The sequence below is a fragment of the Ostrea edulis genome, chromosome 10 (genome assembly GCF_947568905.1).
Source record: "Ostrea edulis chromosome 10, xbOstEdul1.1, whole genome shotgun sequence".
Taxonomy (NCBI): domain Eukaryota; kingdom Metazoa; phylum Mollusca; class Bivalvia; order Ostreida; family Ostreidae; genus Ostrea; species Ostrea edulis.
This window is the reverse complement of record NC_079173.1, coordinates 16,181,404-16,206,861: the sequence shown is the minus strand read 5'-3', so window position 1 is coordinate 16,206,861 and position 25,458 is coordinate 16,181,404. Positions and strand designations below refer to the sequence as shown.

The following is a 25,458-nucleotide window of genomic DNA, read 5'->3' as shown; positions in this document are numbered from 1 at the left end:
CCATTTCTGGTATATCCAGGGGACCGTGTTTGCCCAACTCTCAATTTGTATTGATTATAGGAGTTATGAGATTGAACTGATTGTTATCTTTACCTTTTACTTAGAAGATCATTCGCGATCCGGGGACAAGTAGTCCAGTTTACATTAGATGCAGGCCTACGAGGAACTGTCTAGCGTTGTAGAATGTGTGGAAAAGGGACAAGTCAGATCATTCTTGTGAAATCTTCAATCCATCGCCAAACGCTCGGCATCAGGTGTGAATGTCATGGGTCCTCGGATATGACCTTAAAAACGGATGACCCGTGTCCCAGTAGGTGTGGCACGCTAAAAAACCCTAACTGCTCAATGACCGAAAGCCCCGAGCATAGGCCTAAATTTGAAGCCCTTCACCGGTCTTGGTGACGTCTCCATATGAGTGGAAAATTCTCGAGTGAGACGTTAAGCAAGATACAATCAATCAATCAATCCACCCCATGAAGTGGATGCGACGAATAGGACTTATCGACAGTCTGCTACTACAGTGTTGCCAAAAGGACCCCACGCATGAAGTAATTGTGACTTTTGTCTGAAGTACAATGTATGCACCATTACCTACAGTAGAGCATTACTAACTGTATCCAGTAATACTTAAATATGCCCATCCATCCTGACTTCTACTTTACTTACCATGAAACCTCACGCAGATGTGGAACCATTTATTCTTTTCAATGCCAAGGAGATGGTTCTTTCACATTGGAAGCGTGTTCAAGGTCTTGCAGAAGAATGTTGGCATAAGTGGAAAAATAGATACCTACATTCGCCTCAAACGCGTCAAAAGTGGACAAACGAATACAAGGACTATCGGTACATTTTCCGTCCAATAGTGTTTAAACAAGGTGACATAGAATTGATGAAGGACCAGTACAGTGACAAAAATGGCTGACCGATGGACATTGTCAAATAAAATTTCCCAAGTACTAATTGTAAAATCCGCAAAGTGTAAATTCTTGTGACAAGGGACAACAAACTTGTGCGTTATTTGAGATCACTTTCCGAATCAGTAAATCTTCAGTCATATGCTGGCTTTATATATTTATACATTGTGGCTTTATATTGTTGACAATATGTATTTCTAAAATTATTTCTTTAAAAAATCCTTTGTTAAATATAGTCATTTCTAAATGAAATCAGAAGGGATGTGTTCCGGTCCGGATTTATATTGCTGCCATTATCGGTTCTACAGTTTAGTCGTAACTAGACATTTCAACTACGTTCCTTTGCGAAATTTTACTGTTGTAAGATCGCATCCATCCCCAAAAGAGTAAGTTTCCTTTCATAATTATTATCTCATAGATTTGTCTAGTAATTGATTTCTGAAGTGTCAGGGTAAATTTGCGATGGAATCTTTTGATAATTGCATGGGATTTATGATGGGTTGACCCTCCCCGAAGGTTTGGACAAGAAATAAATCAATAGTACCCTACTTTCAAAGTATCTTATCTATACAAAATATTTTTTCTTAGCGACTCTTTTGATATTCTTTTTAAAGCTGTGTTCCTTAAAAAATGAGCGAAATCAATCTCAGCCAAACGTCGCTTTGAACAATCAATGTCAATACGTAACAGATAAGCAACTGAAATAACCTAGAGGAAATGATATGAAAACTCCCATATTCGGACGTGCCCTACTTCAAATTGATTAATAGAACTTTAAAGAGACACTACAACTCATTTCCACATTTTAATGAAGTGGTTTCTTTTAAAAACACTTATTGATAAAATGATAAAAATCGTATCGATATTGACAATTTTAAACAATTTGGATGCATCAATTTGCCCTCAACTGTGCTTTGAAGATTATCCAGAATTGAAAGGTTTATTCATGCTGACTCGGACGTTTGAATGCTTATTTACATCACGTGATTTTGAATGAAAACAAAGGTGTTGTGTAAAAAAAATATCTAAATACCATATAGGGTGTTCACACTCGCCTTTCAAGTATGAAATTATTTCCTACTTCGTATAATTAAGTAATTATAAATCATGATTTTTACAGAAACCCTTCCATGTTCCCATTGACCAATGTTTTACAACTAACACGTGTCGTGTTCAGATAAAATGAGCACTTACAATGTCTTTGCGGCTGGTCCAAATGGCAGATTTAGAGGGGCCCAGGACCCCCCCCCCCCTCCCTTTTCGCCACAAGTTGTGAGTAAAGCTCCAGGTTTGGCACCCAAACGGACTATCAGTTGGCTAATATTTGACTTTCACATTCCCCCTTCGGAAATCCTAGATCCGCAACCGAGTCTTGCATGCGTTTCCCCTAGGTCTTTTTTTCTAACGGTCATACTAATCCCATGGTAATTATAGTTCACGTATGAGTTTTATCTCATTCTATTTTTACCTCTTTCCCCACAGAATCTCTCAAAATTCTAGATATATCCACTACACTTTTTCTCACTGGACGACATGCTGCACTGTTTACCGTCTATGCGCATGCGTCTGAAGACCGAAAGAGGGGACTCGATAGTTTTGTATAAGCTAGGTATACAAAGGTAGTGTAATCATATTTTTCATATCAGAAAATGACACATATACTGGTAAAATTGCAACATATGATTAACATGGGCTCAATGCAGGGATTTTGAGGGGTGGGTGGGGATATTCCAACAAACAAAAATCTGTATAAAACAAATACCCCAACCCCCTTTTTGATCATACGTTAATCATATGTTAAAAATTTCATATGTTGAACATACGTTAAACATATTAATTTCTCACCTTGTGTTAATCATATGTTTGAAGTTTGCAGTATGTTCAATATATGTTTCATACATACGTTAAAGCTGTATGGTCCGAATTACAATATTTTTTCCATCTCGTAAAAAACGCTATTAAATCATTGCACGTATGTAGTTATGAGACTGTACGACATATCATAAATTATTTCACCTGTTTTAACCCAAATCATTTGATTTTAAATCGATGTTTACAAATAACCGCGTCACTGCCATTTCAAGTGACAGTCACGTGACCAGTTCAAACTTTCAGATCATCGGTGGTCTTATCTGTGTAAAGCTGTGTATTTTGTTATAACAGTGCCATACCATAAGTTTAATAGAAATAAAAATATCAAATACCTCTTAGTATTTTTTTTTTATTTTACGCTCTTTCAGCCTTAAAACTATACAGTTGCGTATGAGTTAATACATCATGTTGGGATTCCCCTGACGCGCGTGGGTCTATTTATAGACGTCTATTATGGGATGATTTATATATGTAGCCACTATATTTACTTTCTAAATAATATTCGCACTGTTTTCTTTTACATGCAGATGTTTTCAAGCATATAATTAAGGAAAAGTTAATAACTTTATAAAGTAATTAATCTGCTTTAAAGTAATTATGTACAAAAATAACACATGAACATCGGGTCATACAGCTTTAAACATATGTTCAAAACATATGTTCGCCATATGATGATAAAATCACATGTTTAACATATGAATATCCAAACATATGTTAAACATATGTTGCAATTTCACCTGTACACGGATTATTAGAGATCTGGGGCAAATAACTGGTGGGTAACCAGCCCCTATAATTAACTCGTGAGAAGCCAGCCCCAATAATTAACTCGTGAGAAACCAGCCCCAATGGATAACTCGTGAGTAACCAACCTCTAGAATTAACTCGTGAGTAACCAGCACCTATAATTAACGCGTGAGAAGCCAGTCCTTATAATTAACTCGTGAGTAACCAGTCACTATAATTAACTCCTGAGAAGCCAGCCCCAATAATTAACTCGTGAGAAACCAGCCCCAATGGATAACTCGTGAGAAATCAGCCCCATTAAATAACTCGTGAGTAACCAGCCTCTAGAATCAACTCGTGAGTAACGAACCTCTAGAATCAACTCGTGAATGACCAACCCCTAAAATTGACCCACTTGGTGTGTGGGAAAAACTCTGCCTGCATGGGTATATAAGTTTGATAAGTATGAATTGTTTTAAAAACATGATGTCTTAAGTACTGTTAATTTTCAAGAAGCTAATATCTCTCAAACAAATACAGGTGTAAATTCACTTTTAGGGAAAATTGAAAGATATCTCGGACAAATCATCTAAGTTTTTCTACATGTATGTCAAACAGATCACAAAAATCATTGATATAATAACATTGTTCAAGAGAATTTGAACTCTCATCGTGTAATGTATATTTTGTAGAAAATCTATCAAGGCAATATATTTCAGAAATCTGTGGCAGAGCTCAAATTCCAATCATTTCATGATTTTCTTACAATTAATTCTTAAGTTGACTTACTTGACTTAATTCCTTCTCTCCTCGTGGAGAATAAGGCCATGAACAAGTCCTCTCCATTTACTTCTGTCCTGAGCTGATCTTGCTGCCTCTGTCCATGACCCAAAACCTAGTTCTTTCCTCTCTCTCTTTCTATTGTTCTTCTCCACGTTTTCTTCGGTCTTCCTCTCTTTCTTTTTCCTTCTGGTGTCCAACTAAGGGCTACATATGGGTGTGTTCTTTTATCCATCCGTAACACATGTCCAATCCACTGCCATATGCGTGTTTTTATCATAGTGCTGATCTTTGCTACTCCTGCTATCTCTCTAACTGCTACATTTGGTATTTTCATTGGCCAGTAGATCTTTAAGATTTTCCTAAGACATTTGTGCTGGAAGGTATCTACAAGTTTTTATCCCCTTTTGTCATTTTCCAGGTCTCGCTGCCATACAATAACACTGATATTACATTTGAGCTGAAGAGCTTCATTTTTGTTTTTCTGTTGAGTTGGTTATTGCTCCAGATCTTGCGTAGCTTATGGAATGCTACTCTTGCATGGCCAATTCTTCTTATATCTTCATTAGTACCTCCTGTCTTGCTTACTGTTGCTCCGAGGTAAATGAACTCATCCACATCGTTTATGTTGTTCCCATTGATGGTTATTGGTGTGATGTTTGCAGCATTTAGACGCATAACTTTGGTTTTTCCTGTATTGATTTTTAAACCTGTTCTAGCTGCGTATCTGTTTAGAGAGTTCAGTTTTTGTTGAATTTGATCTTTGCTGCTGAATAATAAAGCGATGTCGTCTGCAAAATCTAGATCGTCTAATTTTGTTGTCATATTCCATCTTATGCCCGAGTTTTTATCTGCTGTTATCTTTTTCATTATCCAGTCAACTACCAGGAGGAACAAGAAACCTGACATGTTGCATCCTTGTTTGACACCAGATTTAACATTAAACCATTCTGTTGTACCATTTACATCAACAACTGCGCATCCACTGTCTTCATACATTAATTTAACCATACTGATTATTTCGTCTGGTATTCCATAAGATTTCATGATCTTCCAAAGGGTTTCCCTGTGTACGCTGTCGAAGGCTTTTTCAAAATCGACGAAGCATAGATAGAGGTTGGAGTTCCATTCTATAGCTTGTTCTAGAATATTACGTAGGACAAATATCTGTTCCGTAGTGCCTCTTCCTGCCCTGAATCCAGCTTGTTCCATTCTCAAATGTCTGTCTACACCAAATACAATTCTTTTTATTATTATTTTCCCCATTATTTTGGCAGTTGTTGCTATTAGTGTGATTCCTCTCCAATTTCCACAGTTTGTCAGGTCACCTTTCTTTGCTAACTTCATTATAAGTCCCCTTCTCCAATCTTTGGGAACTTTTCCAGTTGTCCAGACAATATTGTATAGTTTGTTTAGTTCCTTGACAGTTGTTTCTATGTCTGATTTCAATATTTCTACAGTGATGTTATCTACACCTGGAGCTTTGCCTAATTTCATTTCTTTCAATGCTCTCCTTCTCATCTTCTGTTGGTGGACCTGGTTCTATGTCTAATTCGATGGACTTCCCTGTTAGTATTTCAGCAGGATCAATAGGGTCTGGTCTATTTAACACTTCGCTGAAGTGTTCCATCCATCTTTTTCTTATATCTTCCTCTTTAGTCAAGAGATTTCCTTCCTTGTTTTTTACAGCCTCAACAGTTTTTGGACGTTCGTTGCACAATGATTTGGTTACATCATATACAGTTTTTATGTTTCCGATGTTTGCTGCCTCTTGTCCCTCATTCGCCATGTCATCTACCCATTGTCGTTTATCTTTTCTAAAACTTCTTTTCACCTCTTTGTCTTTGTCCCCATACTTTTCTTTTAGTCTAGCTCTTAATCTCTCTGATCTTGCACTTTCTACTTTGCCCTTTAGAACTCGCCTCTCTTCTACCTTTTTCCAACTGCCCTGGCTTATCCATTCCTGGTTTTTCCTTTTTCTATACCCAAGTACGTTTATGGCAGTTTCATTATATGCAGTTTTAATGTTGTTCTATCTTTCTTCTATATCATCAGGATTGGGACCTATGGTGTTGTCTTCACTGATTGCATTAAATCTATTCCTCAGTTCTATTTGGAATTGTTTTCGAACTTCTGGTACCCTAAGTTTGCATGTCTCGAATCTTGTTGAAGATGTTGGTTTCTTTCTTAAGTTAGCAAGCGGAAAAATGTCAATAGAAATTGCCCTTATTGTAATACAGAGGAAAATATACAGCATCTTATATTGGAATGTATCCGATGTAGTACATTTTGAGGTAACGTGGTAAATCATAACGATTATGATTGGACATTTCTCAGCAAGCAACAACACTACATACGTTTTGATTGATTGATTGTATATTGTTTAACGTCCTGCTGGAGAATTTTTCACTCATAGGGAGGCGTCATTATTGCCGGTGTAGGGCTGCAAATTTAGGGTTTTGTTTTACGCTTACGGCATTTGAGCAGGGAGGGATCTTTATCGTGCCACACCTGCTTTGACACGGGACCTCCGTTTTTGCGGTCTCATCCGAAGGACCATCACATTTAGTCGCCTTTTACGACATAGCAAGGGGTACTGAGGACCTATTCTAACCCGGATCTCCACGTGACCGTAGATTTTTCCTCTCTTCACCACCAATCATCTTCCAAACGATGAATTCGGTACTGAATAAAATGTAAGAGGAATTTTGGGAACCTGGCTTATCTATAGAAAAACGTTGGTTTTCAACTCCGAATTGGTCCCAGGGTTAAACAAAATGAAAATGTCTAAACTTATTGTACATCTGTAGGAATTTCTAAGGTTTTCGAAAAAATTTTAACCGATGACTAATCCCTTTGTATATTTATACAACACAATATGTTTAAATCAAATATATAGGACACCACTACTTACCTTACAAAAGATGATTTGGCTACTGTGTAAAGTAAAAGATGAGTTCTGGCTTTTTTGTTGTCTTTTTTTTAAAACCCTATATTTGGTCCCTTAGATGAAAATGAAAATTCCGAAACTTATTTCACACCTTCATGATACCACCATTTATCTTTCAAAACTTTATTTGGCAACTGTGTAAATTGTAAAAGGTGATCTTGGAATCGGGGTTTTCTTCATAAAAATATCGTTGTTTTTTTTTTGCTCCACATTTGGTCCCTTAGGGTAAAAATAAAAATTCTGAAACCTTAATGCACATCTACAGGACACTACCGATCATATAACAGATTTGGCTACTATATAACAATATAAGAGGAGTTCTGGGAATCGAGTTTCTTGTAGAAAAGCGTCCACTGTTTTGCCATTGGAGTAAAATTAAGAATTCTGAAACCTTATTGCATATGTACAGGACAGGCCTCCTATCATATTCCAAAACTATTATAGGTTACTGGTTAAAATAAAAGAGGAGTTATTGGAAGAAAGTGTTACAGACAGACGGACGGACGAACCAGGGTAACAAGAATTTCTTTAGAAAGTGCGAGTATAATCAAATAATTGATAGTACTGTAGTACTGAAGGGCGGAAGCATGTTTCCTAGTACAAAATTTTATTTCAACCTGACCTTTCATTTTGAGACTTGAAAATCAATATGGGATCTTGAGGATCAACTACTGTCTCAGATTTGCTAATTGTGGGCAGAACTGATTTCTTTGCTAGCAAAGAATATTTATACAAATATGAAGACAACGTTCACGTTCTCCTCCGTCTGCACCCCCGATCCATCCACTTTCACAAACGACCCTAAGTACCCAAATTCACAATATCTTATGGTTACATGAACTTGTTTGTTTAATGGACATTTACCCAAGTTAACACAGAAAACGAGATTTCGTTGGACATTCGAAATATCGAAACCGCGAAATAATGGTTCCGATTTTCCTTTTTGCTAGAACAGCCGAAGGTGAATGTAAATTTAAATACACGAAGAACTCTGTGAAGACATCAATTCAAATATCCTGTCCATCCGAATCTCATTCGAGATTAGAATGATGCCCTGAGCAATTATACCTTATTCAGTGAACATGAATTTTGATAAAACGTCACCTAGAATGTTGCCATGAGCCGCTATGAGGATACAGGTTTGGAAGCTATCCACTCTGAATTGAATAATTTTGACCCTGGGAAGACCAACAGGATCTTCTTAAGATCATCCGAGCTATATACAGCTTTCAGTCGGCGCTGTATTAAATCTACATAAAAATAATATCTAGTTTGATTCCTGTTCAGTTATTGTGACGTGTTCTGGAATTTAAACGGACACAATTATCATGAACTGGCTTTAATTGTACTGTATAAATTTTTGGTTATATTATGAAGATGGTTGAATTGAAGACTGTAAGTTTTCAGTTTTACTAGGTATCAAATTTATACCGATAAATTCATCAACATGTCAATGACCAATTTATGTACACACAGATACATGCACCTATATTGAACCTAACCTATAACAGGTGAAGATAACGGGCCATGTAATATTCAAGACACATCGTTCACTGCTGATAAAAGGATTTGATATGATAATGCAGGTTGTCACTGATTTAAGAAGTTATCTTGTCCACAATTTTAATCCATTCCTTTAAAATAAATGACAACACCACGGGGGCTGTAGTTGATAAGAATGATCTTAAAGCAATATATGTACAATCAAATAGTGCAACTACAGGTAACAGTCATATTAGTATCACGCACTTTTACATTACTGAATTTTGATTAAAAGAATGCACGTAACCGTGTTGAATTTGAGTAATCAGCATGTGTGTGAAGAGAGACTTTATTATCATGTAGGTTATAAGATAAGTAGGGTCATCATTTATAGATATCTTAAAATTAAATAGAGATGTTCTATCTTTGTAGGTGGATGATAAATCTTAACTGAAGTCCATTCTAACGCTCACTAGACAGGTGTTTGCAGGTAACAGCACCTTAAACTGGGATAATACGTTTTCTCCATCAAAGCGGTAAGTGTCAGATCGTAATACTTAGAATTTTACAGACCAAAAACAAAATTATTTCAATGATAAACAAACAAAAAAAAAAAAAAAAAAAAAAACCAACACAAAAAAACCAAAACCAAAACAACAAACAACAACACCAACTGATTAATCATATACGGCATATATGTAAAGGAAATCTAACCTTTAAAATAGATTAGACGTTATTCCTGATAATCTTGTTCATTCTCATCGAGACAACAGAAAAATTTATAATTGATAATTTCCTTAAGATAAAATCTAACAAGTAATGTATCAAATTCATCTTTTATTCAATGAGGATAGTTATCAGCAGGCATCTCAGGCTAAGACCACAAGAGGGAGCTACAGCTTTACAAAGGTATATATAGAAACATTCTTTTGGAACATTTTCAAGAACCACAATGTTTCAATGAAAGGCGAAAATAACGAACAGGGATCAATTTCATAACTCCTATAAATAATACAAAATACATAGTTGGGCAAACATGGACCAGAGTTGGGATCAGGTTTCATATGATAAATGAGTATCATAATGCAACATTCTTCAGTTTGTGATGATTTATCTTGAAATTTACCATGACCCTAGGGTCAAAAGAGGTTTAAAGTCTCTGAACGTAATATTTTAGAGATTAATTTTCTAAAAAAAAAAAACTTCTCAAGAGTTACAAGAGGGTTAAATTTGTTGAATTGATATGAAAGCATTCTTATACCGTGTAGATTCAGGTTTTCTTGCATCATGTGACTTAGACCAAGACAAGAAACACATTAGAGGGTATAAGTATTGCGTAGGAATACGCAAGATAACGCGAATTAATTCTTTTGAAATTCCTTTCCCAAAGTACCATCTTTAACAAATTAATGTGCAAGCATCCTGACACAGTTCACACTTTACTATATAACGAGCTGTGTGAATCCACAAAATAGTTTTGCATCCACAAAACTCTGTATACCGTTTTTAAATTTCATGAATAAATAGATATAAAGTAATTGAACCCGAAACAAACGCAGTACAAATTGACAACTCTAATTCTCATAAGGTGGCAGGGGACAGTTTCTTTGGTTTTGAAACATGTGGATAGGGGGTATACACCAAAGTCAGATTATGACAGACTAATGAAAAATCATATTTCCATTTTATGTCAATACTTGTATTTCTTATTAGTGTAGTTAATACATTATGACCCTAAATTACATGTAATCTATAAATACTGGTGCTGGTGCACAAAACATGCACTGAGCAGGTTCCCCTTTTTTGCTTTGATTTTCCCTCATTTGGGCTAATCCGCACCACCCCCACACCATCACAGTACCAAACATGGGGATTTAGACACTGTGCACAATCAAGAACCCTATCTGCCCTTCTCAAAAATCTACCTCTCATATGGGGCCATCCACCTTCCCTCACAGCTACAGACCTTTTGCTAGACCCTGCATGTTTTCACCGGAATTTCTTCAGCAACTGACCGCGTGTCTTAGTTTCGTATTTCACCCATCTATATGCTAGGAATCATGGTGACACCTACATGTTGTATATCAACATTTTTACTAAGCACTCAGCTACATTTGACATGCATCCTAAAATTATTGTATACATTTTTACACATGTAATATCACTTCAAATACGGGGTAATTCCATTTTTTGAAAAAGTTGACCGGACCTATAGTGCGAAACTGTCCCCTGCTACCTAACATTTTAATACGCGTGATTTATTTCTAGAGATTATACAACTAATATTGATATACAATAGCTTCATTCCTACGTTTTACTTTTCGCAATATTTTTTAAATATAAATTGACATCAATACGAGATTCCTGCAGAGACGCATGAACAGTTTGAAACTCCGTATCAGAACAGACCGTGCTGTTGTGCAGCCTGTAATACTTTGGAATTTATGTTTTACAATGTACACTGGGAATATGTTGTGGCTAAGGTGAGCGATGTGGTCCATGAGTCTCTTGTGTTGAATATAACTTGCAAATATTCTTCCTCATACCATAATGATCACGAGAGCCGTTCTTGTTACAATACACTATCAACAGGAAATGGACTATCTAGCAAGTTTCAAATTTCCCTGCACAAATCAAAACGTGTTTACTAATCACATGGCATTGTGTCTTGTGAAGTCTTCTGGTTTTTACGTAAGTTTTGTTTGTTTGTAAATTCGTATCTTTTTTAAGTTCCACTCTATTTTTTTCTACTCGTAGAAAAATGTTACCAGCGTTAGCTTGGGTGTAAAAAAAATTGTGACCCATGCATAACGTTATGGGTGGTAGGAATGAATGTCTTGGTGCTTTACCGTGCCGACCGGGAAATAGTGCCTCCGTTGTTAAAATGTCAAAAGACCCGTGGCTTTAACTTCTACTGCCGGGCGTACCTTAGTTCGTAGTCAGTCTGCTAATGTTAGAGAGGCCCGTACCTTAGTTTCGTAGTATTGTCTTTTTTCTTTTTTTTTTGATGAAGTGTATTTTGATTTCGACATTGAAGGAGAATTAGGAAATTACTAGTTGTTGAGTCCCTATATGTCCGCCTGCACAATATGTCCGCCCAATTTTGGAAAAAACTGTCCTTATATATATCAGCCTGCACTAAATGTCCGCCCAATTTTTTGTCCAAACTGTCACTATATGTCCGCCTGCACAATATGTTCGTTTACTTTTGTAACGAACTGTCACAATATGTCCACCTATAAGGATATTACTATGATATTTCGATGTAATTATATCCGTATGAAATACATAATTTCGACATTTATACAGTAATGTGTATCTGTGTGAATTACTGTAGGACCTAATTATTTAGCTTGTATCAACGTAGCAGTGACTGTACATCGAGAATTTGATTTTGTTATGAGAAACTTCCGTTATTCTTATCATATCGAATTTTCATTTCATATCGGAAGGAAAATGTTAACTGCCATGTGTAGATATCTTAGCTAGACTTAAAGTGTTTAATTATAGCTACATTTCCAACGATTTTGACTTTGATATCGTTGCAATTTGTAATGAAAGCAATCTCTTCATAAGTGTGATGTATTTGTGAACAATGCACGTCTGAATCTCAACAAATATAATATGTCTACTTTAACGGCTGGGAATATCCGACAAAAATGAAAGCATAATGTAAACAAATAAATATCATTTTTGAAAATAAACGATGGTGTAACCAGCAACGCTTCACACTGGCATGCTTAACTGCATTATAAAGTACAACCAAGACTTTATTGTCAGAATTCACTACATTGCATGAAGAGAACTGTAATGAAATATAGTATTATAATACATAAGTTTTGACAAGTTTCGGTGTGGTTTCCAGTCTCGGAAACTTTATCTTGGTTTACAATTGTTTTCCGCTCTGTGTTAACTTCTAAGAACTATTTCCGATAAAATTGTTGTAACACAATATATATCATGCTTTACATATCCTAAGCCAGAATCTGACTTTTTAAGAAATTTATTAAGTACAGCAAGTCATGCAAATTTTTTTGTGTTTCTATTCATACTTACAGTTAGACAATTAAAACATTAATCAGTTATGCAGACACAATAAATCACGAAGACTGGTAGTTTTTGTCATGGCTTTTTATATAAATCCAATGATTCATGGAACAATAATATCAACATTTTGAATAAGTGACTATACAAAACAATGAAGAGAATATAACATTTGACATAGTAATTTTTACGTTTTAATTAGGCGGAATCTAATTGGTTACTTGCACAATGACAAAGATACAGAATGATGATTATGGTATGCAAAACAATGATCTACAGCGACTTTCTCAATAGTGTAGGGCGTAACCAGTTCAAGGTAAACGATAAAATGCCAGAATTCCAATTATTGGGCCCAGGCCCAGGAAAATAACGAGAAGTCTATGCATGGCGGACTTCTAACATCAATAATTGGCCAAAAATCTCATGAGTCCCATGCTAATCCTCCTCCTATCTTAAAACGCCACGACACTTTTGGTTGTATACAGTAGAATATCTCTGGCGGTTGCCCAAAACCTGAAAAAAGTAAGAAAAACATGCAACTACAAACTTATAAATAAATACGTGAATATTGAAATGCGGAAATGGTAACGGCGACCAAAGGGATGCACATATAACACGCATGCTCGGATTATAGGGGTAAAAGTAGACACCAAACATTTTACTTCCCTCGTGTTACACATGAGTTTCTTTCATTTATTTTAAATCTTGTATCATGGCTGTGATGTTTTTTCTTTTATAAAGAGTGTACAATAACTGGAGATACACCAGTGGGCGGAACAATCATTTGCATATTTTTTTAAACTGTGCTGTGTAAATAAATTATTGAACACCACCTGACAATTTCAACACTTGGTGAAGTTCAAATTAGAATTCACAAGATCTAGGCTCGCGGCCGTGTCGATATCCATTTTATCATCTCCCGGTTTAATTTCACGAGCTGTGTGATCCTCACATGCTTGTGAGAAAATCCTCATGGTCAACATTGAATAAAAACTGTAAACCCAAATCTTGTAAATCGCCAATAATCATAGTCGAGGTGCTTTGATCAGACACATTCTGCACATCCGTTCTCGCCAACTATCGGGCGATAAGTGCGAGATAAGCATGCATGGCGGGAAGAGGAAAATACCCCAGCGATCACCTGACAAAAACTTTACTTTTCATTGGGGTAAATAAAAAAAATCATGCAATAACCACTGGTCACATGACAGATATTACATTTCTAATTGGTCATGATACATGTACAAGTAAGTTATTGAATATTTATTTCGGTGTATCTTGATTTATTTGGACGAGGGGCAGAGACTCGTGCTTCGCACTCGTCACCGCCCTTCGTCCAAATAAATCAAGATACACCGAAATAAATATACAATAACTATTACTTATTTTACCAGGTATACTGTTGAAACAAGTGAATATCGTAAGGTGGGGCTTCTCCTAACAATGTTGTTTTTCCCATGAAGTTCCCTAGTGACCTTTAACCTTTTGACCCCAAAATCAATCGAGATTTTCTATCCTTATAATGAAGCTATATGTAAAGTATCAATCGAGCCGAAAGTGTCTACCGGATACATAGTTTTTCTGTTATGCTTACTTGACGTTTGGTCCCAAAATCTTATTCAATCAATAAAGCAAAAACTGCAGCCTTTAAATTATAATATCAAAATATTCAATAACAAACCAGGTATATAGAGATATATGTACATGTATATGATTACAATATATTGTTTTCGTAGTGTTGCTTAAATACCAACATCATTCACCACTCTAAAACCTGTAATTCAATTAAAACCGTTGATGTAATCTGAAACAAAGGACATAATTTAAAAGACAGGAAATAGTGCAACAACAGGGTTGCAGGGGGATTGAATGAAGATATTAGCAACAGCAAAACAATTTCACACTATCGGAAGCACTAAAATTTCGAAACATATTCGACAATTCATAACAAAATAAATATAAACTCCTAAACTACCGAAACCAATGATCAATTATGTTCATATGCATGCAGAAACTAGACGTAGTTACGCAGAAATTTGACGTAAATATGCAGAAACTTCGCGCGTAAAACAGCTGTCACCAGCAGGGTATTGTTATCAAGAATTAATGATTTGTTGTAAATGCACTGGAGATAACACCTACAGCAATATTAAACGCATTTGCAACTGCTGTGGTACAGATGTGGTCGCCCCACTCAGTTTCTAATAAATCATCGAGGTAAGTATTCCAGTCTAGACTATGTACACAATTTGAAAAGCTGTCGGTAGATGGCGTCATGGATTTTGTATTAACCAATTGACTACTACCTTTCGAATATCTTATTGATTAAGATCAATTTGAAGATATTGACTGAGAGATTGTGCAATGGAATGGAAAAAAAAGACAACTATCATCTTTGGTAATATTTCCAACGGGCATTAAACCGTTTTCGAGAGCGTTTCGAACCATATCATCGTGCGCCGAATCGGTCTGCGAAAAGTTTGCCACTCGGAGTTGTTTAACTGTACTTTCAGAGAGATAGAAATCTGATATATGGGGGAAATTATGAGATGAGATAGAACAATGTGACTTACTTTTACGACAGCAGATTTTACTCATACTATTTATACAGTTTTGATCTAATTAGGGCCCCGCATGAAATGCGGGAAGCCCTATAGTAATCACATTGTCCATCCGTCTGTCCGTCAACACTTTCTTTGTGACACGATAACTCAGTTTTTATCGTACAGTTTTCAAATTTTGTACAGAAATAATTTACAATAAGAGGAAGACGCCTATATATTTTGAGGTCATGTCACTTTGTCTGTCTGTCTGTATGTCATGATCTTTGTTATTATGTACACTTTCTTTGTGACCCAATAACTCAAACAGTTTTCATTGTACAGTTTTCAAATTTTGTACAGAAATACTTTACAATAAGAGGAAGACACCTATAAATTTTGGAGTCATGTCACTTTGTCTGTCTGTATGTCATCATCTTTCTTATTATGACCGTATCTATTTACCACTGTCAAAGGGGGATAATTCAATTTGAATTATGATATGCATTGTATTGACATAGAAAATTTACAAAAAATAACTCTACAACATTTTGTATGTGTATATTTTTGTTTTTTTTAATGTGATATAAATATGCTTGAAGTTACATGTATTTTGAATTAACACGTCATTCCCAGTCAACAACTCTCGATCGGGATCGGAATACGAAATAAAATTTCCTATATTCGGTTGCAAAGTGAAACTGTTGTTTCAAGAAATTGAATTATGTACTAATTTGTTCCTTTTAATAAAGAAAGTAACAAAATAAATACAAAATAAGTGTACCTTATTCATTACTGTTACCGAACTTTCGTCAGTGAAAACCTCGAAATGGTGTGTTTCACTGCGCTTGTTGACGGTGAACCTTTTTCTACGCGAGTATTTTGATATTTGCTTATGATTTTTTAGCGCATGCATGATATGTCTCGGCTAGGTATAATGGAAAATTTCTCACATATGTATGTAAAGACATTTTCTATAGATTTCTATTTTTAAAAATGTAGAACACTTTTATCAAATGACAATGTGTTTGAAAACGCTTAGAGCCCCGATGTCAGAATTTCCTTTTCCAAGACATCAATATGTCAAATTCATAACCCTTTTCAAATAGTATGTACCATATTTTGTACCAGTCATCCATTTTGAATCCCCTATTACAATGGGATTTAGTTGCACTCTGTTGTGTTTGAGTGAATGAGTGTGTCAAACAGAAGTAAATTTACATGATTTAAATTTGCATCAGTCTCTCAAAAATATGCTTCATGATTCCCTTTTCACAAATTTGCATTCCAATGTATCTTTGAATATTATTAATTCAACATATATACCAGCTCCAAACATTGCTATATCAAATACAGATGTCACTTTCCTCTAATAACCCTCAGCGGGGCCCTTGCTGACCGTGCCAGTTTCCTAGTTTTCGATAACAATCATCAGAAGTGCATTCACATAATGGATAAGTCGAAGCGTATGCCCCTTGTCTCTTTGTAAGAGTTCCTCAGCTCGTGAAATTGCAGCTAAATTTCTAACATTTACCCATCGCGTTTTTCCACCGCAAAATTTTATGTTATACGTAAATGAGTTATGTTTGGTTTTCACAACTTTTCCCTGTTCAAACTTTGGTTTAGCATTTTTGTAATTCCCGCGTGCATGCGTTTTTACGAGTACATTGTGCATTATCAACGATACTATAAACGCTAACCTGATGCTTCTTAAAATGATGTTTAATCATGGTTCGTTCGCGTTTCTTGGACGCTATGGCAGCAGCTTTGCAAATAGCGGACCTTTAAAAAAAAAACAAAACTCTCTGGTGACAGACGCGGAGACAGTTCGATTAATGCGGATCGATGTTCGAACACGGTTGGATTCGCGACCATGGTAAACGGAAAATGGGGTTGCTATTAATGAGGAGTGGTACTCTTCATTTCGCAACATAGCTTGTTTCTGAAGGTCGCGCACCCTGTTAGAATCGCGTGATTTAAGTATATCACATTTAATTTATGACTTTCAAGATTTATGTGATGATTCAATTTTCCCTTGACTGTGCGGATAGTACGGTCTACTGTCTATAATTTCGCATCCTAGTACATCAGATAATTGTGTAACGACTCCTCGAAACTATCGACCATTATCGCATTGAATAATTTGCGGCGGACCTTTGCTCTGATCAATAGCTGATAAGGCTAGTAAATAGAAAAAAAAAACAAAAAACAAAAAACTGGTGTCAGGTGCTTGTTATTGAGCTACAGTTTTTAAAAATTGATCTTTCTGCACTTTAAACTTGGTTCTCTGTTGCTATCAAGACAACATAAAAACACAAATCAATAATTACATAAAATAGATATATAGTCATGTCTTCTAACAATACATACATAAAAAGTTAAATCCTAGTAGATTGGAAATAAATATTGACCTTTATGTACTTCAGATACTGAAAAATTCATTATATTGAATTTGAGAGGTTAAAACAACATAGTACACAAACTGTAGTAATAATGTCAATTTCTAAAATTGCACATAAATAACAAAAAGCCCTGTTTTGAAATTTAAAGTGAAACTTTAAAAAGTGAGATTATAGATCAAATTTCTAATCATTCACCAAAATACTGAAATTATATACAAAGTTTCAGGTATATTAATTGAGACGATTGGAAAATATATCAACCAAAGTACATGTATGAATTAAAATATCTGAGAATTAGTTCAAATTTTAACTACTTGTACCATTAATTATAAAACTGAAATACAATGATAGGGGTATAAGAATTGACCAGATAAACTATAAACTTATACAAATGTAGAACTTTGTGATTGCATAATCCTTTCACCACAAAATATAGGCCTTGTTAAATCCTTTCAAAATTTGAATTGACACAACATTTGTCAACTGAATGGGGTTAAATGAAACATGTATACTATGTTTGGACCAATGCCATCAGTATTGAACCAGTACACACAAAGTTATAGCATCCTGCGCAGTTATGCTCAAAATTTGGGGAGCTACATGTAACTTCCTTAATCGCCTTAGGTTTTACGCGACGCCGAGTCTCCACGTTACAAAGTGAGAGTACTAACAACTGGATGACCGGAACCGATGTTATAACGTAGACTTTCCTCGTGCAGAATCCCCTCCCCCGGAACCGATGTTATAACGTAGACTTTCCCCGTGCAGAATCCACTCCCCCGGAGCCGGTGGTGTAACACAGACTTTCCCTTATATATAATCCCCTTTCCCGGAATTGATGTTGTAACACAGACTTTCCTCCAGAATCCCCCGGAACCGATGTTGTAACATATATTTCCCCCGTATAGAATCTCCCTCCCCCGCAACCGTTGTTGTAACACAGACTTTTCCTCATATAGAATCCACCGCAACCGTTTTTGTAACATAGACTTGTTTCCCCTATAGAGCCTTCCTCCCCCGCAATCGGTTTTGTAACACAGGCTTTCCCTCATATAGAATCTCCCTTTTCCGGAACCGGTGTTGTAACATAGACTTTTACCCGTATAGAATCCCCCGGAAACTTATAGAATCTCCCTTTCCCGGAACCGATGTTGTAACATAGACTTTTCCCCGTATAGAATAAAAAACAAAAGGCCCATGGGCACATCGCTCATCCAAGCGTGTTAACCTTGCCGTTATTCAAGGTTGCAAGGTCAAACACTAGATTATAACAAGGTCTTGACATAACGAATCAGTATACAAAATGTGAAAGCACTACCTTAAAATATCTGGTTTTTTAAAATTAGGTCAAATTCTAAGGTCAAAAGATTAAACATCATTGTCTCACAAGGTCTTGTCATATGAAATCTAAATAGAAAATATGGAAGTCCTGCCTAATATAGTTGCAAATATTTAAAAAGTGGGTCAAACTCTGTGTTTAAGGTCACAAGGTCAAAAACTTGATATGAAACGAAAGGTCTTGCCATAAGAAATTTAATCAATTTTTTTTTAATTTTAAAACTTCTTATTAGCCAATTAGATTTGTGAATTAAGAGAGGTATAACAAAAATGATTCAGGACATATTGAAAGGTCAAGATTGTTATTAAAAGTAGGTCAAACTTCCAAGTCAAGGTCACAAGATCACACACCATTGACTGTCTTGCCGTAAAAAATGTATATAAAAAATATGAAAGCCCTAATAAAAATAGATCAAGAGATATTTTTAAAGAATTTTTCTATATGTATCAGCGTATAAAAACCCATAATTTTGAGCAAACTTGAATTTACTCTCTGTCAAGACGCTTTCATGTGAATGCCCACTTTTCTGACCCAGTGGTTCTTGAGAAGAAGATAAAATGTTTTTACAATTATTTCCCAAAATATCTTAATGCAAAACTTTTATCCCCTATTGTGGCCGCACGCTAACCCAGAGTACCATGATTTGAACAAATTTGAAATGTACTCTATATTACTAGAAAGTTTTCATGTAAATTTCCATTTTTCTGGTCCAGTGATTCTTGAGAAAAGTTTTAAAGATGTTTCCTATAGATTCGCATGAAAGGTCAATATAACGGACAGTTATCAATTTCAAAACTTCTATATGGAATACAAAATAAAGAGTTGGACACACACGGACCCCTGGAATATACCAGAGGTGGGATCAGGTACTTAGGAGGAGTAAGAATCCCCTGTAAACCGGTCACACCCGCCTTGAGCCCTATGTCTTGCTCAGGTAAAGGGACACATCCGTAGTCAAAATCAGTGTGCTAAGAAAGGCCTAACAATCGGTATGAAATACGCCAGACAGCATTTGACTCAACAATAGGTTGTATTGGCAAACTAGATTATTATAACAACCATAGAATTTGAGAAATGCTGACTTTAAACAAAACCCTTGTAACATCAAATTGTTTGTCAGTAGCCTGTCACGATTTTAAAATATGCAAAACTTTGATCCCCTATTGTCGTCCTACCCTACCCCTTGGAGCCATGATTTTTACAATATATCAGTAAACTTTCATTCGCATACAACATTTTGATCCCCTATCGTGACCCTAGTCTATCCTCCGGGGTTATGACTTTAACAAACTTGAATCTGCACTCATCTTCATAAGTCAAGGGTTATTGATTCGTTGCCACACACTGACCCTTGGCATCAGTCGCTAAATAAAAGTTGGGTCCATTATACCATTACGCAATCCACTATAAATAAAACATCCAATGAAATCACTGCATCTTGTTATTGTGTACATGGATACAAATAACGCGATCTCATACTGCTGTATTAATAAACAGGCGCAATTGTAGTATTTACACCACTAATGACGTTTATTAATAGTAGATAAGTTTGGAAACCTTTTGTGTTGAAGACAAACGATTGAAATAGCCATAACTGTAGGTATCAATACACTTGTTTTATTTGAATCTCTCGCTTCATGTTGTTATAAATAGAACAGCATTCTCATTGGTTTCCACTCTTCATTGTGGAAACAATCAGAACGAGCCCAACTTTTTGATAGTCACTGATGTCACTTGTGAAGGTGTAATTGCTACTGTTTCAATCTTTCTTTCCCGCTGTAACTCTTGGGGTTCAACACTAATCCGCAGGTACGAACTTCCACAAAAATTGTGAAGATAATCTGAACTATGTTAGGAAGCTTTCACATAAAAACCTTTTCTGGCCCAGTGGTCTTGAGAAAATATTTAAATAATTCCACCTTATTTTTGTATTTTCGTAATTATTTCTCTTTTAAAGGGGACCTGGCCATTCATTTGAACAAACTTGAATCACCTTTCCTCGGGCATGTTTTGTGCCAAGTTTGGTTGAAATTATCGTAGTTATTCTGAAGAAGTCGAAAATTTAGGGAAGGTCAGACGTACGCCGGACAAAAAGTGATCAGAAAAGTTCTCGTCAAATTAGCTAAAATGAAATGCACCTTGAATATTCAGTAAGTTTATGATTTTGTAATTTTGTAAATAAATGTTGATTCATGTAACAGTTATGTAATGTTATTTTTAGGAATATGGTGCTTTCAGCAGTTGCACGGAAAACCAAACGGTGCTGGGTAAATTACAAAACACGAATAAAAGTTCTAATGGGCGTTCTTGCTTTATTATGGATACACATGACCTTCAACAAAGAGGTGGACTATATCTTCATCAATGAAAACACTGACAAGAAATGCGAAATACCAAACTTGGATTCACACGAGAAATCCATTGCAAAATTTTTGTATCATCTCAAGCCAATTCAGTGTGAGATATCGTCAGATTTCGTATTTATTGATTCTTTTGGATTCCTGAGAGTGAACGACACCGCTGTATTGAGGTCTGGACATACAAATGTGTCATGTACCTACTCTATAGTAAAACGTTCTGGTGATTACGACATCGAAACGGAAGCGGAAGTGCATTTTTCAAACGCCGTGTATGTTAATGCTGATTTTTTTCTTGTGAAGTGTAGGAATAAGAGGAAAACTGTAGTATATAAAAAATTACACCACACCATTGATTATAAATCCCGAATGCAACAATCACAATTTCTTAATGAATCGAAGGAGCATTTAAATGTGTACGTATTTGGGCTAGATTCTTTGTCTAGATTAGCTGCTGAAAGAACCATTCCGTTAACACTTCGCTACCTGCAACAAGATCTGGGAGGGTATATTATGAAAGGGTATACGAAAGTCGGAGCAAACACATTTCCGAATTTGATTAGTTTTCTAACAGGTAAAGTATCTTATTCGAACGAGTTACCCCCGTATACGGAGATTTTAGACCCGTATCCGTTCATTTGGAAAAATTTTAGCAACAGTGGTTACGCCTCTTTCTTCGCTGAAGATCTACCAGAAATGGGAACATTTACATACTGGAAAGGCTTTAAGGAACAGCCATGTTTACACTACATGAGGCCATTCTATCTGGCAATGGATAAATTAGGTCTGCCGAATACTAACCAAGCCCTTCTAACATTGGAAAACAACAACATACACCTTGGGCAGAGATCCGCTTTGTGTGTTGGAAACACGCCTAAACATAAAATGATGATGAATTATTACAAACAATTTATAGAAATGTACGGTAATAAAAGAAAATTTGCTTTGAGCTGGCTAAATGAACTTACACATCAATTCGACAATCTTGTTCAGTTAGCCGACAGAGATATTATGTTATTTTTCAAATGGCTGAAAGAGTCAGGGAGGTTAGCTAATTCTATATTGATATTAATGAGTGATCACGGAATAATGCAAAAGGCTATCAAAAACACACTAGCAGGACGAACAGAGAATCGTATGCCTTTATTCGCCATTGTGATTCCACCCTCCATGAAATCTAAGTATCCACACATCCACGACAATTTACAAACAAATACTCAACGATTGACATCTGCATTTGATGCACATGAAACTTTGGTCGATGTTTTAGAAAGCAATTTTGTGCGCAGTATGGATTCTGTGAATGAGGGGAAGAAACTTCCACGTGGTATAAGTCTGTTTAGGGAAATTCCAGAGAGACGATCATGTAAAGAGGCAGATATACCCGGCGATTACTGTGTCTGTAATTCATACGAAATACTTAACAAAAATGACAAAATATCAGAGGACTTAGCGCAGTTTTTAGTTTCTTATATCAACCATAATTTATCAAAGCATCGAGGGAAATGTTCTAGACTATATCTGTTAAATATAGTCGATACTTATCTCGTGAAATCAAATTTGCGACGCCGAAAAGATGATGAACAATTTTCCATACGAAATTTGGTTTTCGAGCCAGACCCAGAAGAGGAAACTTACCTCTGTGTGTTTGAAACTGTTCCTGGACATGCAATCTTTGAAGCAACAGCGAGATCAAACAATAAAGGATCGTATGACGTCATTGGTAGAGTAAATCGAATGAACAAATATGGCAACCAATCATTTTGCATCCAGGACAAATTTTCGAAACCTCTCTGTTACTGCGGCGAGACTCATTGATATGCATGCACTTTAAGGACTTTATTTCCAAACATGGTTTAAAAACAAACGTTCCTTCATATTTTAATGCTCCCGGAACAATTTCAGCTAAGAATATAGTCGCTATCGTTTACCTCTATCCATCCGAGGTTAAACCTAAATCTTACATTTCGTAAATGACAAGGTCACTCAGAACATAGAAGCGAAACATTCAACAAAAATCCAACAAAAACTGTTTCAATCAAGAGTCACTGAAACCATGACCTCTGCACGTGCAGAACTATATGGCAAATCTCGCCAAGTCTTTACGAGGAAGAGGTAATTTCGGCTGAAATTAGGCTGAGTTGGATGTTTGGACTCACCGATTCTCGACGCAGTCCTTCATAATTCATGTCTGGACATTTACAATCAGCTTTGACCTGTTCTAGAAATTAATATGCCCCTAGGTGACACTGCCGTTAGTTTGAAATAAATGATTTGATTGCTATACTAACTCTCTATCATTATCAATTGTACAATGCTTACTTTCTAGGTACAGTATGAACATCTAAGAATAAAACCAGTCACTAAATTTTTCGTTTAGATAAGGACTCCCATGAACGAATTGTTTATATCCTGTTATATCTACAAAGTGTTGGACTTGATGTTAGAAGCACGATTCCTGAATATTCCACTTAAAATTATTTGAATTATTCATAACTAAAATGAGGTTGGAATTATTCAGTAAATATCTTATTCATATACTGTCAGAAATTGGAATAATTGTAATGTTCATACAAGGGAAGAAACCACTATACAACGTTCTGTAAAACAATGTTGAAAAACCAATTCTAAAAACTATGTTTTTTAATATAATTCACACAAATTTGAGACTTAACAGTATCTCAAACTGATTTATTTCGTTGTAACATAACCAACGATCCAGATTGTTTATGTGTACTATTAGAAGAAAGTTGACGACATCAATCTCATAACTCCTATAAAATTAAGATATACAGAGTTGGGCAAACACGGACACAGGGTTGGGACCAGGTAGAGTAAGCATCCCCTGTCGACCGGTCACATCCGCCGTTAGCCCTATATCTTGATAAGGTATACGGAGTAATCCGTCGTCAAAATCAGCGTGCCAAGAACGGCCTAACAATCGGTATGAAACGTTACAAGTTTGACAGCATTTGACCCAATGATAGATTGTATTGACAAACTAAATCTTTATAACAACCATAGAATTTAGAAAATGAAAGGTGAAGATAACGAACAGTGGTCAATCTCATAACTCCTTAAAGTAATACAATATAGAATACTGACTATAAACGAAACTGTTTAAACCCCTGTAACATCAACTTGTTTGTCAGTAACCTGAGGAAGATGCTTACCACCTGAGGTCTGTGTGTAAAAAATATGCAACAGCAAGACACTGATTGACGAACAAACTGGTTTTATTCAATGATATATACATTATAAATGGGCAGTAAATGCTTCTCTTTCTGGGGTACAAACTTTTGAAATTTTCAAGGTTATTAAATTTTTTCTGTAAATGTTTGGAAAAGAATAATTATATGTACGTTTTGTGTATAATTTAAAATGTAATCTTCATTTTTTTTTTTATAAAAAAGAAGTGATATTATATTGATACTACCTCTCTACTCCGTTAACACAATTTACATTTATCTATTGTACAACATGTCCTTGTATTACTCATCTTGTATAACAATCTTATAATTATTGCATTGGAAGAGTGCTATTAAAGTGTTTTAACTTGTGGCTAATCCTTTTGATGTTTTATTGTTTTCATGCACATTGCTGTTAGATATTGAAAGGGTGAATATAACAAACAGTGATCAATTTCATAAATCCCATAAGGATTGCAAAATTACGAGTTGGACAAAAACGGACCCCTGGTCTTGTGTATCAAACCATTTTAGAGACATAAACACCATGTGCAGGTGATAATGGACTATTACCAAATAAATATGGGTAGTTGACAATGGAGAAGCTTAAGCCATCCCATTTCTCATTAAGTTGAGCTGTTAGTTTGCCGTTAACAACTACCTTCAATAAAATACTTGAGTATAAAGCATAATAGAAAATACCAAGTTTTAAGGTCATAGAATACCCAAGACTTTGGACTAAATAACGGAAGTAGAATTTGGCTATGTTTACGCGGGATTTTCTATTATTACATTAAAGATCAATGTAAATCGGTGATATATATGCAAGGTGAAAATAACGAACAGTGATCAATCTCATAACTC

General features: G+C 35.7%; 1 protein-coding gene and 1 long non-coding RNA gene across 5 annotated transcripts; one reads left to right on the top strand and one right to left on the bottom strand.

Moving 5' to 3' along the window:
- The first annotated feature begins 1,220 nt into the window (after positions 1 to 1,220).
- LOC125667497 (uncharacterized) lies at positions 1,221 to 24,967 on the top strand. 4 transcript variants are annotated; one of them, XM_056152121.1, is made up of 4 exons: positions 2,504 to 2,533; positions 9,157 to 9,260; positions 9,579 to 9,633; positions 21,271 to 24,967. In XM_056152121.1, exon 4 carries the CDS (start codon positions 21,275 to 21,277, stop codon positions 23,222 to 23,224), a length of 1,950 nt encoding a protein of 649 aa, XP_056008096.1. In that variant the 5' UTR covers positions 2,504 to 2,533; positions 9,157 to 9,260; positions 9,579 to 9,633; positions 21,271 to 21,274; the 3' UTR covers positions 23,225 to 24,967. The 4 variants fall into 4 exon arrangements, with proteins under 4 accessions (XP_056008093.1, XP_056008096.1, XP_056008095.1 ...); XM_056152118.1 differs by lacking the exon at positions 2,504 to 2,533 and adding an exon at positions 1,221 to 1,300 and having other exon boundaries at positions 9,157 to 9,633; XM_056152120.1 differs by lacking the exons at positions 2,504 to 2,533; positions 9,157 to 9,260; positions 9,579 to 9,633 and adding an exon at positions 11,279 to 11,415.
- On the bottom strand, positions 12,840 to 13,930 carry LOC130051014 (uncharacterized). Its single transcript, XR_008799388.1, has 2 exons — positions 13,602 to 13,930; positions 12,840 to 13,281 (listed from the first exon to the last, which is right to left on the bottom strand). It is a non-coding gene; the product is annotated as an uncharacterized LOC130051014 (long non-coding RNA).
- Positions 24,968 to 25,458: the final 491 nt, after the last annotated feature.